Here is a 20,138-nt window from a genome sequence, read left to right as displayed (position 1 = left end):
TCAGATTTTCGACGGTTGCAGACTGTGTTCGCCGCTGTCGCCCTTCGTTGAGCGTAGCCGCTTTTTGAGGGCACAAGTTCACCCACTGAAACGCTAGTTTCAGGAGTGGCAGCCTGTGTTACGGTCCCCTCTTCCGAAGCATTCCGACTGTTTAAAAAATGCACAATCATTCCGAGACCAACTCCGGAGTGACCACTCCTTACATCGCAAAACGCCAAGGTACCGCGGGTAAAGGCTCACTTTTGGCCTTCTTCAAAACCATAACTGCAAAAACGGTCTATAATAATCGAAGCCTTTATACCATCATCATCATCATCACCATCATCATCGTCAAAAACATTTATTGGTCTCTACAGGGTCTTTTAGTGTAGTCTGAGGTCTTTATAAGTGAAATTACGCCTGCTGCGTTCACGCGGGTCTTCTTCAATTTTGGATTAAGTCGATGTGGCATTAATATCTAACGCGATGGTGCACCATTTTTTTGAATATCAGTGGTGGTCCAGCCGGTTTAGGATTTGGAGCAATTTAGGAACAGCCACACCAGCATTCTGGAGCAGTTTCGGAGCGGAAAATTCTTTTTCTTTTTTTTTTTCGGAACACTTGGAGTAGTACAGCAGTAATCAGTAGCCATTTGGCGAAACTTGTTATTACTACGCAATCAGTAAGTGCTGCTCAAAAGTGAAGCAAGGCACAAAGCCAACAGCTACCAATTAAGCTTGCCTTCCCACGGACAGTATACCATGCACGGTATTTTGCAAACATTTCTATTTGGGTGGGCAAGGAACTTCATTTTGTAGCAAACAAATAAAATTTTGTAGGCTAACGAGGACTAAGATATGCGCCTGGGCTCAAGACAGAGATAAAAATTGCAACTGAGCTAGAACAATTTGCGCTGTCAGGCGCAAGACAAAAAGGGATGGCAAATGTCTTATGTGCATTCCAAATGACAGATGTGCTTTGATGCTTTGCCGCACAAGACAATGTATATTACGCCCAATACCAATGCTAGACGCTCGACAAGAGACTGTATGTCTATGAACGGCGCCAAGTTGAGATGCCTCCGTATGGTGTGTCGCAAAGATGGTGAGGGCGGTCGAGAACAACGTTCGTACCATCCCGCATACACGCTTTCGTTTGGATGCGGTTTGTCGGCTTCCCGTGTGTCGTGTGGCCTGTGCGAATAGATACGAGTCGATTCGGCGTACTACCGTAAGCTTTGTTGCCGACACCCGACCGACCTTTTGCTGCCTCCAAGGGCTGAAATTGCCACAGGCACGTCCGAAGTAGCTCTGAAGGCCTCCCAGTGCCATTATTAGGCATGTCGGCGCTCGTACTGTGACAAGAGACGGAGGGCGCACGCGTGTATAATTAAGGAATGCATACGTGTGTGCCGCGACAATTGCCCCTTCCCACTCTTGGTGTGCTTCACCGCAATATTTCGCGAATGCTTCACCACGTAACACTGCTATATTGAGGCGAAGCTGACTTTCGAAAACCTGCGATATGCAACGCGTCATGATTTCCGAACTTCGAAGCCATTGGCGAGGGTTACAAAGGCGGAGTCCGCGTCACTTTGCTAACAGTGGCGAATTGCTTTATTGAAAAACACGTTACTGAACCGCAAGAAGCTTGGTAGCGAACGTCGAAGTAGCTAGGCTAGCATTGTCGCGGTGGTGGCTACTACGGCTGTCAGCGGATCTGCGTGCGAAAGCGACTGTTGCGAAAGCGAAAGCGACGGCGACATAATCAACATGGCGGCGGTGGTGGCTACCATCAATTCCGTTTCGTGCCTGCGGTCATGGCAAGAAGTCCAGAAAATCGGACAACAAAGGGTTTTTGCGTCCGAAATTTCAGAGGTTCTTATACAGTGACTCTATGGGGTACCGTAGCGGTGCCGCGAAGGCGTCCGAATGATCGGACATGTCCGAAAAATCGGGCGTCCGAAGAATCGGTCTTGATTGTAGTTGCATAACCCTGCTGACAACATTGCATCATCGTGAAAACTCGAAAATACCGCACTTTTGCGCACTTGACGCAGATGGCACTTGAGCGGGCGCAGTCAGGAGCAGACGTGCCAAACTGTAGCAAAATGGCGCAAATGGCACAGTTGAACCACTGAATATTTACTATAGTCTACAGCTGATCCACCATTCCCCAAATCCTGAAATTCCTCCTAAACTCATTCGCGCAAAGCAAACCAAGTAGAAAATAACCTTGCGCCGTTGTGTATGCAATGCCATCCAGCTAGATTACTCTGTCAATTTGTGAACTAACATGAAAGCGAAACGTATTATTGCAGGGATATTTCTTTTTCAAATCTATGTGCTGGCATATTAGTGGGTGCCATTTCTTTTCCAAGACACCTCTCTGACCTCCTGTTATCGCGCTTTCTGGATATTCGACAGTGCGCCAAAAAGCATGGCGCGAGTTGCAAGTCACCGTAGACTTGCGTAGGGTACAACAGTTTGCGACGTCGTTTTTGGTCTCCATCCTTGTGTCTTTGATCTATAGTGTGCTCTTGCTAAACCCGAATCATATTCATCGACATCTAGACGTTGCTGTCCATAAATGCACTTCAGTTTTGTAACGCAGAAAGGTCTCTGTGTCTTCAGAAGGATGGAATGTGCGGAATACACTGTTATTTATAATTGCCGCGCAGAATTAGTGGCCTATACGTAGATATTGAAAAAAGAAGAACGGCAAGAGAAATATAACTCATTGGCCAAGTCTAGTTTGGTGCAAATAGCAAATTTACCGGTTTGAGTGTTTCGTTCAGAATCTACATCTAGCGTTCCAGGATACGTGCCCATTCCATTCCGACTCCATTCCCGAATCTCGGGCTCCCACTCCATTCCTATCCCACCTGGACGTCCAACCAGTGCCTTCATTCCGTTCCCATTTCAAATACCGGTTGTTTAAAAGTGCGGAATGATTCCGGAATCAATTCAGTTTCCACTCCGCAACTCTGATGGGCACTATAGACTACAGAAATGACGTAACCAAATGCAAAAGTTATATTTGTTGGCGCATGAGAAAGCTTACGCACCTAACTTATGTTTCAGCTATATAGCGGACGTCTTACGGTCTAATTTTGCAATCGCGCTTGTCTCCCTATATTGCAAAATGGTATTTGGGCACTAGGGCAAAGAAATTACTTCCCCTACTGGTGGAGCCCGAGACTGTCCTATGCTAGAGTAACTACATAACGCAGCCATATACACTTTCGTCCCTCAAACCCCCGCAGCACTCGGTAGAAGGTCGGGGTGCATGCGTTGGCCTCAATCTTCTGCGCTTGCGCTAGTTCCCTACGGAGACGGACACGTTCCGCTATGGTCAAAGGGAGTTGGCCGGATATCCATCTGTCTTCCTGCCCCGAGTTTCTTTACGCCATTTCGGGACCGCGTACGCGTCGAACGCAAGGGCACCATAGCCGACCAGACGTGAAATTTCTGCAACGAGTTGCACACTTTCAGGCCTCATGCATATATCCTAATGAGTACCAGTATGAGCTTGATCAGTTGTACCTACCACCATGACACAGTGAGCTCCTTGAAACGCGACCATTTCTGCTCGGACGGGTAAAAGTATTGCGGAACTGTATACGACTCTGTGAACGCCGGGCGCGAGGCTAAGTTTAACTTCGATTGCGTCATAGGTGGCGCCACGATGGCACCATATATATGTGCACGCGACAGGTGCATGATCTAGTAATGGCTTCTTTCCGCTACACAATGATATCAAAATGAGGCGCGCAGGTAGTACGGTTGCAACGATATCTATAAGCGATAATGCTGTAGCATGATTTCGTTACATGAGGCATTAGCAAAGCGAGCCCCTTCTGACTGATTTTAAAGACGTTTCACGTCAATACCGGCAAGCCTCAGAGCGCCCTACGGAATCTATTTCAACAGGTTTTCTATAGACAATTTTGGCGTCATTTACCAGAACGTGACTGTGTCGTGACGTCATAAAGCGGAACGTGGTCACGCCGGATCCGTACACATCGATGTTCGCTCCGGCTCACTCGCTATAGTCTGCTATGCTGCTACATCAGGCCTCACAACGATCAGCAGCATTGTATGAGGTGACCAGGAGAGCCGGGGTGCTATTCTGGACATCGTAAGATTCTGCCACCGTGTCGAACTCGCCATCTTATCAACTGATTGGCCCAGAGGGCTGCTATACGGCGTCTCTGATTGGCTCAAAATGCCGCCATTACAGAATTTGACAATATGGCGGCTTTATGACGCAGTCCAGAGTTAGGACGCCTGGGGTGCTATCCTGCGACATTGTCACATTCCGTCATGTCGTCGAATTCGCCATTTTATCAGTTCTGATTCGCTGAGGGAGCGGCTACGGCCGCTCTGATTGGCTTAAAATGCGGACATTGTAGACAGACATGGCGGAATTTGACGATTAAAACAATAGCACTGCTGGAGCGAGTGCCAAAACGTGACGATTTCCTGCTTCCATGTGACCACTTTCTGAGTTATGACTTTACGATAGTCCCCTCCTGGAAAACAAAACTATAAAACTGGCTACCGAAAAGCCGTTAGGGTATATTAAGTTAATTATGGTGCACTGAGGCTCGCCAGCATTTCTTCTGTGGTTTCGATCGAGGTCCCGGACTTTCATTTAATGCACAAAAAAAATGAAGAGTCGGACGATACCAATGATGCGGCGACTTCATTAATCGAGATTTAATTACATCAGATAAAAGCGTACAGCGAGGCCTGTGTGATGCATATTGTTTATAACAACGCGTATAGGAACTCAGTCGTAATATTGCACCATGTACTACATGTGCGCACGTCCTTCATTCAGTATTTGCACAAAAAAACTTAGTTGCTTTTCTGTCAACACAGATTACATGTGAAATGCCGGCGTACGTTATTAAAAGAAAATGCACGCCATAATGGTGATCCTAGATCTTCTCGTTTATGTTATTTATCTCATTTTAATTGTTATATTATTTCAGCATTATTTAAGTCTTACTTCTTTTCACCACACGGGCGAGACATATACGCCTTGCCTACACTCTTTGTACACCCTTTGACGTGTATATTTGTCCCACAACGATAATCGTCATCTGCCTTGCCTGCGTTTCTTTCTTGAAAACGCCACGCCCGCTACTTTCCTGTCGGGAGTGCTACGTCATGCTGATAACGCGCATGCCGTTCGTTATTGGGAAGTACCGGGCTCGCAGCGTTAAAGAAAGGAAACGCGGACAAGAGAGATGACGTTTATCGTTGTGTGGCAAGATACGACTCAAAAGGTGTAATATTGTTTTAGAGTGCGTCATCTGCCTTGCTTGCGTTTCCTTTCTGTAACACGCTGCGCTCGCTACTTTCCTGTCGAGAATGCTATGCCATGCTGATAACGCGCATGCCGTTTGTGACCTGGAAGTACCGGGCTTGCAGCGTTAAAGAAAGGAAACGTGGGCAAAGCAGATGACGATTATCGTTTCTGGACAGGATACACCCCAAAGGGTGCAAACTTTTTTAAGAGTGTGGGTGACCGAGATTGGTACATAGCAAGAATTTTGAACACCTCCGTTGGATGCACGTGTTTTTACTGACCAGTACTGTGCAGTATCAAAGTTGGCGTCACTGATACACCGAAGCAGCATTAGCGACTTAGCTGGCGACGACATCTTTTATCACTGTGCTCAACCAATGGGTCAGAAACACGAGTCTGGGCGTCCCAACTGAAAATGCAGAACACGTGTTAGTAGCGCTGCGCCCCTAAATTAGTGCGATCTCCTAGATTATCTTTACAACCTATGCTGCATAACTTTATTTAATAGTAAACAGCAACCATGTTCAGGCGCAATAGCGACGGACCATCTAGACGCACATTACCGTTCTGTAAGCGTATTTTGACGTCATTAGAATCGCCATTAAAGTGCCTCAAAGGAAAGGTGATCAGCCTGTCATCTTTCCAGCTTCACTGAGCAGTTGTATACACTATTATGCACAGAATAGTTATGTACGCTATGTAGCCAATGCCCATTCTTCAGGCCTGTAAGCTATTTTGAATGCATAAATATTGTGCTATAAATGTACTTATACACTAACCCACAGTTACGGCTGACCGCCACGTACGGCTGAGTCTACGAGGTAGCGAGTTCGATGTATTACCGATGAACATATATTCTAGCTTTTATGCAATGACTATGTTACTGACACGTTTGAGAACCGATGTACGCGTTCTGTAATAGGCAGGAGGCACCCCCCCCCCCCCCATCCCGAAATTTTCTTGTACCAGCATGCCGCCAGCCCAGCCCAGCTCCCTCTTTCGTATTTAATGTGAACATTCCAGTTCAGCGTTTTGTGTGCGATCACGCCAAGATATTTACATTTGTCAACTCTCGTAATTGCGACAGGTCGCCATCGCACTCGCGCTCACAGACCCGACCACCGCCCACGTCTACAGCGATTCACGCTCGGCCGTCAAAGCCTTTCAGAAAGGAGCAGTTGCAAGCCAAGCACTACAAATAATCAATAGATCCGCACCGCTGCAGCATCAGACCATCTGCTGGTTCCCGGCACAACCTCGGAGATATCGAGGACGCCCCTCCCAACCTCAATGACATGGCTCACAGGAGCGCGCGAGATCTAACCCTCCGCGACGCCACCTATTCTGGTCGTGACCATCCCAGCGAGAATCGGGACCGTCCCTCCACATACAACGAGATCACAAAGCACTTTTATCTAGACCTCAGAATATACAGAACACTTCACAATAAGCTCACCAGGCCTTAAACCCTCACGTTCAGAATGCTTCAAACACGCACCCCACGCAGAACAGACTACATCACTACATGCCTGAGCTATACACAACATCATATTGCGAAATTTTCCTTAGCACACTAGCCGTACATCACTTGCTCTGGCCGTGTGGCTGGACCCACGCAAACAAGAATCAAGATTCCGCCAGGCTACAAGCATTACTCAGCACGGACCTGGCGGAGCAGCTCTGGGCCGTCCCTGCAGCGAGCCCACGATGCGGCCAGGGAGTTACAACTCCCGGTCTCAACATAGCCCGCTCTATGGGGCTTTGTGCCCCGTAGCTCGCAGGACCTTTAAGTAATGTTACTCCAACCATCCACCCATGTACTCTTATTTTACAATAACAGCTGATTGGAATAAACTTCCTGATGAAGTCGTTACGCTAAATTCTTTATCCCGTTTTCAGGCGCACCTGCATTCATGACTCAACCGCACATAGTTTATTTGCTCCTTTTTTTCATGCATTCTGTCCTTTTGCCACGTTGAATTCAAGCGTCGGCATGATTGCTTGAACTGTATGTTTGTATGAATGTACTTGTATGTTCGCACCCCGCTAAGATATTGTTAAAGATTGCGGTAGTTTCTATAAATTAATTAATTAATAAAATATGTGTTCTAAATGATTCCGCTTACTTGTTAACGACATGTGTACGCACTTTGAAATATTAAGGTTCATCTGCATTTCCTGGCACCGGGTTGTGAATGGCTTTCAGGTAATCATCCAATATTAATCTTCAGCTGACTGAATACCCAACTAGATAACACAGTCGTCTGCGAATAAACGGCAACGAACTAGTGAATCAAGTGGTAGATTGCTTAAATAAAAGCCTGAAGTAGCCCAAGGACCTTGCGGTTGAGTTCTTGTTTTGTCCTAATGTTCGTCAAACCAGCATTTTAATTAGAACCAGCATGCGAGCCGGTTGCTTTTAGATTTTTACGTAACCCGCAGCCGCCGTTCTGCAAGCGAGTTGGCACGCATTCATTAAATGGTAACAATGCATGCGAACAGGCTGTCCCTTTCTCATTTCAGTGTACCGTTTGTGCGCGTCGTTTCCATTTGACTGCTGTTCCGATTTCTCTCCTTCGTTGTAGGTTGAGATCACCGTTGACGCATCGGTTGACGCATCGGTCGGCAGCGCCTGCTGACACCAGACATTACCTACTACAACTGCGCAGCCGCGACCGCAAGTTTAACGATGAATGAGCTGCGCATGGCCTTTGAGGATCTCGGAGAGAGGGAACGCTCAAACGCGTCGCGTCGACGATCACGCAGTCCACGCTGCCCACGCTTCGAAGCCAGAACTTCCGCCGCTACCGTCGAGATGGCGCCACCAACCCGCAGTTTCGGGCATCGCGCTTTCCTTCCGCTTCGGTTCCCCAGCCGCTGGGTACGGACCGCGTGTCCTCCGGGGCCCTAAACATAGCCGCCGATGCTAAAAGCGGTGCGCATCTGCCGGGCCGCGTTGGGCCCCGCTGCCGCTGCTGCCATCGCCAGTAGTGCCACCGTCTCCGCCGCCCCGAAGAATGTCGCCGTCTTCTCTGAGGTTCGTGCACTAGCGGCGCGGCGTCACGTACGAAGCTGCCCGATGCCACGCATCCGAAACCGTGCGACGCCTGCCTGATCACGTCACTTCGGTGCCCGAAACCACGCGCCTCGAACGCTGCCTATCGACCCAGGTGAAAGTGTGTGCGGTAGTCTTCGGTCGCCGAGGCGCACGGGGCATATCCGCGTGCACCGTTCGATTTGTCGCGACGCGACGGCTTTTGCCCTGTAAATCCTACTTCACCTCGCTGCTCGGCGATCTTCCAAGCGCGCGCGCGCTTGTGTCGTGCCCCGACGTTTTCGAGGTGCTTATCTCGGCTCCACGGTTCGCGTTTCTGTTCGGAAGCGCTCGCGATAACAGCACGCCCACGTTTTGTACGAGGCGGGCCCGCCGCACGCGTGCCTGTTGAAGCCTCGAGTCTCGGGCCGTGGGCCGCTCCCGTCAGTTTCGAAACCGAAAAAGCGCCAGCAAAGCGGGATGCGAGGGCAACGGGGAGAGGGTTCGCCCGTAGCAGATGTTACGACGACGAGGGCCGGCGTGAAAGAGGCGAGACCTCGGGTCCTCCGTGGCGAAATTCTGAGTAAACAGCGCGGGGGGAGAACATTTTTCTTTTTATTTCACGCAACGTCGATTCCTCGTCATCGGTGTCGTTCCAGCTGCCCGGCGCTCCCCGAAGGGCCTGCCATCCGCTCGCGTCCTTCGCCGCGGTAGCCATGGGCCGAGAGGGGAGAGGGTACGCTTGCGTTTTCGTTGCGCCGCGATCCGGATGAGGTAAGCGGGTAGTGGTGTGTCGTACGTAGTACGTCGTGCGGTTTCGATTTCCGACCGCGGCCTGTAAGCTACCGATTGACGCGCGGTTTGCGTCGTACGCGGCTACGGGCGAGCGCCGGTATAGAGCTGCTGTGGTTCGATTTCCTTCTCGCCACAGCAATACAGTGCTGTTTCCCGGTCCCTTTTTGTGATGACTGTAGTGTAGCAGCTGCAACACCTACGTACGCGACAGCGGCATGTGATAATGTCGGCATTCGCGATTAGCTTATCTCGGCTTCGCGGTGGCGTCGTCGTTTTACGACAGGTATGGAATTTTGATATCGGAGTCTGACAAAACATGGGAGGAATATGCCACGCGATGTGTTTAATTCCGTAGTTGTCACGGAACAGTGCAAACAGGAACCTTATGCATGTCTGCGGCCCTACATATGTTGCACACATGTGCATGCAAGGTGTTACACATATGTTACACCAGTAATATTTCGCATGGAGCTTGTTCTTATTTAGTGAAATTGCTGCAAATGCAGCAAATGTGAATGAAGCTTACTTCCATGCATGCATTTGTTACACAAGCATCATCTACTTAATTGTGTTCTTTGTGTGCGGCGCGTCACAATATTAGTTGTGTGCGAATAGTAGAAACTTTCGAATAATGAATGGATGAGTGTACTATTCGATTCGGTCTTCGAATCTAATAGTCACTATTCGAAAATGCGAATACTTTTCAAATATTTGAGAACGTCAACTGCGCCCCATCAAGCAAAAAATTGGAGCAAGGACACAGCAAATTTTCACTTCCGCGGGCATAGACATAAAGCACGAGAACTTGCGTAGTGGAGCAGGCTATGTTGCTTAGGTAGCCATACTTTACAGGCTATACAGCAATCATTCACGCCCTCTGAAGAGTCATCTGTATGCGAAGAAACTACTTGATTGTTCGTAACGCTCCATTTGTGCTTTTAGTAAACTTGCTATCTTTAAATATACTGGGATGTGAACATCGTCTTATATTAATTCTGATAACGGCTGATTCATTACTCAAAAACTATATGATTCAATTTGCTTCAAGCAATATTTCATTCGTATCTGATTCTGTCTCAAAAATTACTAGTTGCACACCGCTATGCAATCCTATGTGGAGTGCTTATCATATTTGCACGATTCTACCGCACCACCAATTGTAATGCGCAGTTATATTACCACCCAAGTATGGAAGAAAAGTAACTTGGTGCCAATTCTAATGTGCACATCAAGCAATAAAACCTCAGTCAACGTGTATAGTGTTGAAACAATTTTACGAAACATACAAAGGCACGCAGACACGCACACAGCTGAACCTTAGTGGCTAGTCGCTATCAAAGTCCAGTGACACCTCCTTTTAGCTGTATAAATTTGAATGCCTCTTTTATTAAAAAAAGGTGCACGTTAGAATTGTGAAAATATGATATATACAAGCAAGCAGCTGTATATAAATCAGGCCTCATTTATATCATGATGGTGATCGAGTTGAATGCAAAGAGTGTCTGCGAATCCAAGCACACTTGTTCACTTAGAAGGTGGACAAGTGTGCTGAACTGAACTGTCCGGACGTTTTTGTGATCAATGAAGGCATGCCGCCATGCGTGCGTGACTCAAGCACTTGAGCTGTACATTCTGAAGCAGCACAGACAAGAAGACATGGAAGGAAACAAGCCACTTTTTTCTCTATTGTACTGTTTTCTGTGGTTAATTCAGAATGTTGTCTAACCTACTAGTCCAGCTTTCTGCTCTTATGGACCTCGAAATTAACAGCGCAGGCAGTGGCAGAAGTTGATATGTGCATGCCAATTTCCCATATTCTTTCTATATATAATGAGTTATCTTTTAATTTATGGAGATGTGCAGTGAAAACTAATCATTCTACTTCTAGTTATACTTGGCCCACAATTTTTTCAGTGCGTTTCAAATCAACGTAGTTTGCAAAAGGCTTTCGGTTAATTCACTTTTGTGTGGCATATCATAGGGCAAGCTGATGAAGCCAAAGAAAGGCTGATGAGCTAGAGAACAATCGTGAGGCTTGAATTCTCGAAATGTTTCTGTATTTAATATTCAGGTAACTGTGCATGCTAACAGGTGGTACTACGAATGGGCATCACCAATGCGGTTGCACATTCGCACTGCTGACAGCCTGGATGTCTGCGCGTGGTAGGGACTCTTCCTCTTCTTTTCACCACTGAGCCCGGTGTGGGCCAGTTGCTTATTCTGGCACAAGCTGTTTATATAACAGCTCATAGTTCTGTTTTGTGCACTTCTTGTTCACCGTTGGCTAAGTGACACAAACATCTGTGGCCCCTGGGAGTTTGAAATAACGTGAGTTGACATGCACTTGTTTTGAACCGCCTGGCTTCCACAAAACTCTCTCTTGAAAACGTTACACAATATCCGCTTGCTTCTTTCGGCGAAACCTAGCTCAGCATTTGCCATTGGCCAGGGTATCTAATTGGTGCTGACCATGGTTTCGTGTCAGCATGGTTTAGTTTGAGGCTTACAGGATCAGCTTGTTGTCTCGTCAGAGAAGAAGCATTTTTAGCACTTACACACGAGTGCTTTTTGTTATTCAAAAGTAGTGGGTGTCGAGGAAAGACTCTGCTAGATGTCATCTTGATGGAGTTTCTTGTTCGTAAGTCACTGTTAAAGCAGCTTTGCTGAGTAGAGCAGGGAAATGCCATTTTTACCCAAGTTTGTAAGAACAAAACCATGTACGTTGGGTGGCACGTACACATCTGTATGAGGAGAAGCTGTTTTCCTGTAGGCAACAAAATACTCAGGTAACAAAGCATTTGAGCCTTTTGTGTCTTCTGCATCAAGGTTTGTGCCAGGCTGACACACACAAAGTGATAATGATAATACCGCATTTTCTGGGCCCTTAGACTATACATGTTTAAAGGTTGAAATTTCGCATGGTGTAGACTACCTATGGATGCAAACTATACATGAATTAACATTTCAGAATGGTAGGCATGCTAGAAAAAACAAAGCCAGACTGAGCCTGCAACTTTTTACTGTGCTTTATTACATACAGAAAAAACAGCTCTGCAGTGAACATTGTAATATTTTCAGCTGATACAGGTAGCTATCAATACACGAACAAATGTTGCATGCAATGCATACAGCAGCTGATTTTCTGTGCTTGAATTTGTCATCAAAAGTGCAATAGCTATTTAACCTTTTTGATGCCACTGCTGTACCAGTGAGTTTCAACGTTTCTTTCACACCATGCCACTGATGTGTCGGTACGTTCTCCACTCTTTAATGGAGACCATACTAGGTGTGCATTTGCCATTATTCGTCATTTTTTCCCTTCTGAACAACCTACAAAGAATAATTTTCTGATGAAATTTGTTCCTGTGAAATATACAAAAAGTTCAGACTTTAGTGCGGTGAATGCTGTATGCCTCCAGTACATACCTCGCCTTCCAACCCCCACCATGTGATTGTGCTGTACCTTTATGACAGCGGCGTAGATATTGATGCAAAACACACTGCATTCCTGACTCATTCTAAGAAGCTGCACTGTATAACAGGTATAAAGGAAGTGCAGTCTCTTGGAGATGCTTAATCGATGACAGACAGTGACGAGTTGGAGAAGACATGTGCTGTCACCAAAACTTTGTTCATCCTCTTGTTCCGTCACTTTCGTAAAGAAATTAAACAGCAGCAGCATGGTATGAACATTTTCTGAAATACCAGCAAGCTTCAAGCTTATCTCTTCCAGAGTACACTTCTCTTGTCACGTTTGCGTTTTAACAATAGTTGAATGAAAACACAATTGAAACTGTTTAATTTGTCAGCTAATTTTTGGTAAGGAGCTGTTGGCCTGCACAATTTTTAGGTGTTCTTGCTGATCACAGGCACCACATTGTACCTGGTCCATTAGACTGTTCACTTGAGCTGGTACCCCAGGCTTTTATTTTGCAAGCATATACAGTTAAACCTCGATATAACGAAGTCGGTAAAAATCGGTGATTTGCTTCGTTATATTGAAATTCGACCCTTTATGCAAATAAGTGCAGTCGCCGATCGAAACGGAAAGGGGCCGCAGAATTTTATAAATTATCGGGCAATCTAAGAATGCAAATTTGAAGGAGAAAACAATTCGTTTTGATAAATTTAGGAGTCGGCGACGAATGATACGGTTTCGTGCCACGTACGTCGACGGTATCTTCACATCGGCCGCACGAATTAAGCGAAGCCACCCACGCTTTCGCGTGCACTCCGCCCCCGCGGCTGATAGCGTCGCCCGCGCTGGGACGGCGCTATCAGGAAAAGCGCCGGCAACGGGGAAGCGAATTAATGCTTCGTCTGTCTCTCGATCCAACGGGTCACCGGAACTCGAGATTACGCAACCTCCTATGCCAAACGCGCGGGAAGACAGCTTACAAGGCGCCACGCCGTCTCGGCACGCCCACTCTTAGCACACGGGGGCAGATAACCTCTAAAGCAGGATGTGCGGCTGTGTATGCACTCATCCGCGCGCATTCACGGCCGAGACGCGCGCCAACTTATTCCTCGCGCGGGCTTGATCGCGAGCGAGCTCCCCCCCTCCTCTATTTCCCTTTGCTCGCGCGGGAAGGCGTCACTCGTGAAGCAACCGTCTTTCTTGTCTCACCCTCGCACACATTTAACTAGCACCTAAAGCACAGAGCGCGCGGGGTGCGATAGCGCCTTATCGCGTTTCGTTATATTGAATTTCGTTATATTGAAGTTCGTTACATCGAGGTTTAACAATCAGTTTTCTTTCAAAATACGATTTTTAGTTTACATTTCTCTCCACTAACATCTTTGTCCATTCATGAAATGTCACTTTTACCACATCACTGAAGATTTTTTTTCCCCTCTTTCTTTTGTGTGACTTTATGGGTTACCTTTAGTTACACACAGAAATTTTTCTTTTAAACTAAAGATGTATTTGATGACGCAATGAATTGCATAAAGGATCTGCTGCTTCTGTCTCCTTCTTGCTATTCCTTTCAGATCTCCTAACCCAAATAATTCAACCAAACTTATTGATGGGCAAGTAAGACTGACTTATGAAGCCGGCTCCAAGGTTTAAAGATGATAAAGGTGAAAAGAAAGCAAACAGAGGGAGGCAGGGCAATAGATTAGGAAATCAGCAGAGTTCAGCAGTTCCTCCATCCCTGAACTCATCTATTTACTTAGACATACTACGCCAGCTTTTACAGGATGGTAAAATCACAAGTCCACGATTTTACACACTGTTGGCAAAAGAATACGATGAATGAATACAATTCATAGCGGCAGAGAGAAGAGCAAGGCAACAAAAAGTAAAATAAAATGCATGCAAAAGTCCGAATGACAATTTTAATTAGACTGTGGATGGCAGTGACCATCTATTTGCTTATTTGTATTAAAAGTTTAGCTCCAGCGAGTGAAGTCTATGTAAACCCATAAAGCCCAACATATTATTTTTGATACGCCATGTTTTATAACACAAGATTCATATTTAAGCTTACTACACTTAACATGAAGCCCATAATAGCATTTCCGATACATTGAATTATTGTTGTGGACAGTTCAGGAAACCATCTAATGAATAATTAGTTATTGTACTTATAAACTTTTTGCTCAAGTAATGTTTTATTTTTTTTTTTGTATGACTGCAGTAAACCAGGGCAGAAATAAAGGCGAACAAGTTGTTCTAATTTTTTCTTGATTTGGAATTGGATTTGGGCGTTCCGGGGTAAACACTGTAAAGATTGAAATCGTGCCATATGCTGTCATTAATTACTTAAATTTGTTAATGCTTGTGTATTATTGATACAATTTGTTTTTATGCTGTCACAAAATATTGACACATGTTTTGCATGTATTGGTACTTTCATACTATAACTGCATGTAACTTGCATTTGTGCTTCTGTGTCACATTAGCGCGGTGCTTTGAACCACTGGATGCTGTAATTTTGTTACAGTGACATTCTTTTGCATGGGTCTCCCCCTTGCAAACCTTGCACCCCCCCCCCCCTTTGGTACATAACCAACCATGAGTACACTTTCCCTGCACCTCTGATGTTGAATAAACTTGATGTCATCCTGTCTTTGCAGCTGACCGCGCTGCCACCACAGGCTTCCACCATGCGCGAGATGAGCTCGCGGTCGCGGAATGGCCGTCCCCAGGCACAGCCGCGTCGGTCCGAGCCACCGTCACCGCAGCCCAAGTCGGGCACCACGAGCCCTTCAGACACGTCCGACTATCACTCGGATCAGTCGCTAGGCAGCGGTGACCTTCAGCAGCAACAAAGGCCTGCTGTCATCCGCCGCTGTTCTCTAATCTGCTCCTCTGGGTCGGACCAGTTCACATTTGAAAGCCGTGCTGATCCCAATGATCCTGGAACACCCAGGGTTAGGACTCCGGTAAGTCTGCAGCTCGAAATATTCCTTACCTTGTGTGCGCAATCATTTGTTTGACTTAAAACAGGTGCTTTAGCAATAATCATTTCTGATTATTATTTCTGATTATAGGAGATTTAAGACACAATAATTATTGCTGGCCAAGATTCGTAGCAGTGATGAGCATCAGAATATGTGCAATAATTGCCAATGTGATCAATAGTTAGTCATGGTGTATATACTCCAGAGAAGTTGAGCAAATAAAATATTTGTAATACTTTATAGGAGTATTGACAGAAAATTTTATGTTATTTTTATTTTTCTATTGGATAGCCATCAACTTAGTAATCTGTATTGTATTTCTATTTACTATACGCTCAGGGCCTTTCAAGACATTACACAGCAGAGTGGGTTACAGTCCATATCACAGATAATACACAAACAAAAAGAAAGGTGCAACATAAGCAGTACACGTTGACAAACAATAATTTTATTGAAATACAATCAGTAGAAAGAAAAATGGAACTAATAGTAAAAATACGACATATGTCGGTGTATGAAACCCCAGTTTGTAAGTAATGTTGGCTGAGGCATCACGAAAGGAGGAATTATCACTGATGGAAACAATGTGTGCGGGAAGGTGGTTCCACCTTAGTGACGGCCGAGGTGGGAAAATGTATTTGCGCTGCAACAAGGAACATAAACCTTAGAAGGGTGATCGGCATGATGAGATACCTAGTGTGGAGTACAAATAAATGTACCATGCAGTGCTGCAGGGTGAAAAAGTTTATGAAATAATGTTAAATGGGGAACATGATGTCAAGCTGCAAGAGAGGGAAGAAAAAGGTCAGTTTCATAGCTTTTAGGCTGGCAGTTGCTATGTTGTTATGAGCACAGTTATTCTCAAGTGGTTCTAGTGTGTTAAGTTTACGTTATTAGGCTTCCAGACTCATCTAGCATATTCTAATTTTGGGTGTATTAATCTTTTATAAAGCAACAATTTTAAAAATTCAAGAGCATTAAAAAAGTTTCGCCGCAAGCATTATTCACTATATGGCCAAAGTGGGTTGCCCAGGTAAGGCTGAATGTGACATGAATTCCTAAGCACTTGTATGAGTTTACCTATTCTAATGAAAGGTTATTTAAATAATACACATGGGCGGTTCTAGGTGTCCTAGATGTGCACATAACTTTATGTTAATATTTAATTCCACGAGCCTTACACTGCATCAGTTCAACATCATGTTTAAGTTGGAGTGAAGGCTATTCTCAGAATCACTAGTAATTGCTCTAAGGATAGCACAGTCATCAGCAAAGAGATGAATGTTAGAAGATACTTGTGAAGGAAGGTCGTTAATATATATTAAGAACAACAAAGGACCGAGAACCAAGCCTTGGGGCACACCTGAGTCAAGAGAGCACATCGAAGAATTATAACCGTTAGCAGTAACATATCGCGCGCTGAAGTAAGGCATATTGTTGGGCTAGTCGGTTCATAGAATCAGCAAAATTTGTTCATGTCTGTCTGTTTATGTCCTGTCTTCCTCGCGCAGTTTAAAATTTTGCTGAATATTGCATGCAATTGACTAGAAAACATTAAATGTATTTTAGAAGGTTAGTTTCAATATTCAGATGGCTTAGCTTGTACATTAGAAGTTCATGGCACACTTTACCAAATGCTTTTGAGAAATCTAGAAAAATGCAGTCAGCATAGTGAACAATCAAGAAAGTGATGCCAGTTATTAGTCAAAGATAAGAGCCGAGTCTCGCCTGAGTACGATTTCCTTAAGCCATGTTGTGCAAGTGAAAAAAATGGGTTATCTTCAAGAAAATCAACAAGGCTTTTGAATATAATGTGTCCCAACAGCTTTCAACATGTGCTTGTTAGTGAAATGGGGTGATAGTTACTAAAGCTTTTTACCAGACTTGTAGAGGGGGACCACCTTCCCAACCTTTCATTGATCAGGTAGAACACCTGTATTGAATTACTGTTGAAAAATTTTTGTCAGTGTAATAGAACTGTAGGTGGAAGTGTTTTTTAAGAACTTAGTGTTAATAGCATCAAAATCAGGCAAGGAATGGTAAGTTTGTGGATAATTTTAGTAACACCAGATGTATAGACTATCACTGGGAACATAGCTGTATAATCATGGTTATGTAAATTATGAAGTTGCTTATTAAGAGCTCCCAAAACATTTTTGACAAAGGCTTCATTAAGGTCAGCTTCAGAATCATTTTTTGGAATAGGCTGCAGTAGCGTCGTCTAAAAATATTAAGTTATCAGAAAGAGGCTTAGTTACTTTCCAAAATGTTTGATGCTAGTTTTAAGAATGAATGGGAGAGTAACAGCAAGAAAATTATCTTTTGCATATTTGAACCCTCAAACATAGTCATTTCAAAGCCACCTTGTATGTCATCCAACAAAAAGCAGTAGAGGACAATTTGGCTGAGCAGAAAATGCACTTTTTTCGATTAGAAAGTCATTTAATGTGAGTCCTATACCGAGGGGCTTCTGTGTTGGAAGTTATGGTATGGCTGGGAACATTGTTCATTGACTCACTTACTTTGCCAGTAAACATGTCTGAATTTACTTTCACAGAATCATCAAATTCAGTCAGGAATGTGTCAAGAAATGTACACGATTCTCTATTGTTGGCCTCCAAGTTCCATTTTTTTATCGTCGAGTATCGTCTTCATTTTTCTTTTATTAGTAGGAGTGTTTGCACTAATACTAAAATAAATAACAGAATGGTCACTTAAAGGCGGTAGGAAAGTAATGTTAGATGCGAGACTGGGTTCAGTAGTAAGTACTAGATTGAGAGTGCTTGAGACATTGACTTATTCCTAGTAGGTTGTGTTACCACTTGCGAAAATGAAAAAAAAGAAAGAAAAAGAAGAAAGAAAACCATCTTCAGATTATTTGGCCTGAGACGAAAATAGTAGTGATGTAGGAGGTTCAGTGTTCCACGTAATAATGTTTGGGAGGTTAAATTTGCGCCAAGTAAATAAAGGGGTGATGATAGAAAATGTGAAGATACGCTATTATCGCATCATGGAATTTACTAATGAATGTGGGTGAGCAAGAAAGAGCGATAGCACATGCCCACAATTGCCTTCTGGTGATTCATGGCAAATGAGGCCCAGACATTTTCGAGGTCAGTAGCAATATAGATTCACGAAAGAGTGTCGTTAGAAATGGAGAGAATAACGCTACTTCCACAACACATAGCTTGATCCTGCCTATAAATTGCGAGTCGATGGGCACCTTGAAATATTTTGGATTCAATAACATTAGCCGAAAGTCATGTTCCTGTTAACGCAGTAATGTGTGGGGATCAAGTGCTGGAGACATTGAGAAAAATTTGTTCAGCATGCTTCTAATGTTAGTAAAGAAGATAGATACATGACGTTGTGAAGACTGCCCACTGCCCCTCTCGTTTCACTAAGACAAATTACATGCAAGAACTACGTTTCCTGAGCGTTGGCCTTGTGGCTGTCATGCACTTCGATTCAGCGTCAAAAGGATAGCACTTGTTGACGAGCAGTTTGTCATATCTGAGTTTAAACGTAGGTGCACCAGGCTGACTTTTTCCAATGCCAATAAGATTTCTACGAGAGAGACGGGTTGTGGCAGAAAAATGTCCACTAAGAGTGATATCGCTTTACTTGAGCTGATTATGCAGTGAAAAAAAAAAATTTCTTTAAGTTTAAAGCTAGAAAAATTTACAAATGCAGGTTGGCATTTTCCCATTGAAGAAAGGCCTAAGCAGTGAGCACATTCAGTCAAATCGGGTGAAAAAGATGGAAGCACGGTTTTTAATGCCGATATAAACTCGATGTGTGTTTGTTGCCATGTTTCTTTAGCATCTGGAATGTTGCGAATGATTACCTTGTTGTGTCGAGACCTATCTTCAGGTTCATCGAACTAATTATGCTATGTAGCATTAGTTCCCCGAAAATGTAACAAATGATTAATTAGTACAACTTTTATGCAACCAGATCAAAATGTGCACCAAGTGCAGCATGGCTTGGGTTGTGAAATAGGAGGCTCATCACATCATTGAAACCTGTTGTGGCGGTCTCGTGGTACCAAACACCACTGACGCATACACACATACTACAGCAGTGTTGCCGAGGGCCGAGTTCATTCAGACCTTGATTGGAAACGAAGGAGGAGTGGTTTGTTTCAGTTTCCGAGGGAAGTACTTAATTGGGAAGGTCAACTTGGCAGCTTTCAGAGACACGGTGATTGTGTAGCATTCAACCACCGGGCTGACTGGCGGGCTTTTGCTTGTGGCACCACAAGACCCCCACCTCCACTTTCAGTCATGTGACGAGTATGGTTTTTCACATCCAAAGTCATGCTGCGCTTGATGCGTACTTTCAACAGGTCATATAGTGGGTGCTGTAATTAATTATTTGTGTTGCTCTTGAGGAACTGAGGCTTCATATTGTAATTGTGGAGTCAACTGCTACCTAAAAAAGCAAAAAAAAGCAAGACACAAAATTTGCATGCCAGTCATCCTCTTCTCGTGCTCGCATTTGCTTAATTATGCATTTTTCAAATGAGCAGAATCAATTTAAAATTGAATTTTGAACTGTCTCTTGAGTTTACATGCGACTTGTTCATCCACTAACTTTGTGA

At 44.6% G+C, this 20,138-nt stretch overlaps 1 protein-coding gene across 7 annotated transcripts in view; it reads left to right on the top strand.

Moving 5' to 3' along the window:
* LOC142557082 (N-acyl-phosphatidylethanolamine-hydrolyzing phospholipase D-like) overlaps positions 1-20,138 on the top strand; it is a 129,653-nt gene that overhangs the window by 90,080 nt on the left and 19,435 nt on the right. Inside the window, exons 1-2 of one of the 7 annotated variants that reach the window (XM_075668667.1) lie at positions 8,153-8,335; positions 15,209-15,517. In XM_075668667.1, coding sequence (XP_075524782.1) covers positions 8,222-8,335; positions 15,209-15,517 — 423 coding nt within the window. In that variant the 5' untranslated portion in view covers positions 8,153-8,221. Of the gene's footprint in view, positions 1-8,152; positions 8,469-8,936; positions 9,107-9,141; positions 9,411-14,185; positions 14,210-15,208; positions 15,518-20,138 lie in introns of those variants that run through there. The other 6 variants (XM_075668671.1, XM_075668673.1, XM_075668672.1 and 3 more) reach the window with 6 other exon arrangements.

This window comes from Dermacentor variabilis, chromosome 9, assembly GCF_050947875.1.
Source record: "Dermacentor variabilis isolate Ectoservices chromosome 9, ASM5094787v1, whole genome shotgun sequence".
In the NCBI taxonomy this organism is placed as follows: Eukaryota; Metazoa; Arthropoda; class Arachnida; order Ixodida; family Ixodidae; genus Dermacentor; species Dermacentor variabilis.
The sequence above is the reverse complement of the archived record's forward strand: the minus strand, read 5'-3'. Positions and strand labels throughout refer to the sequence as shown.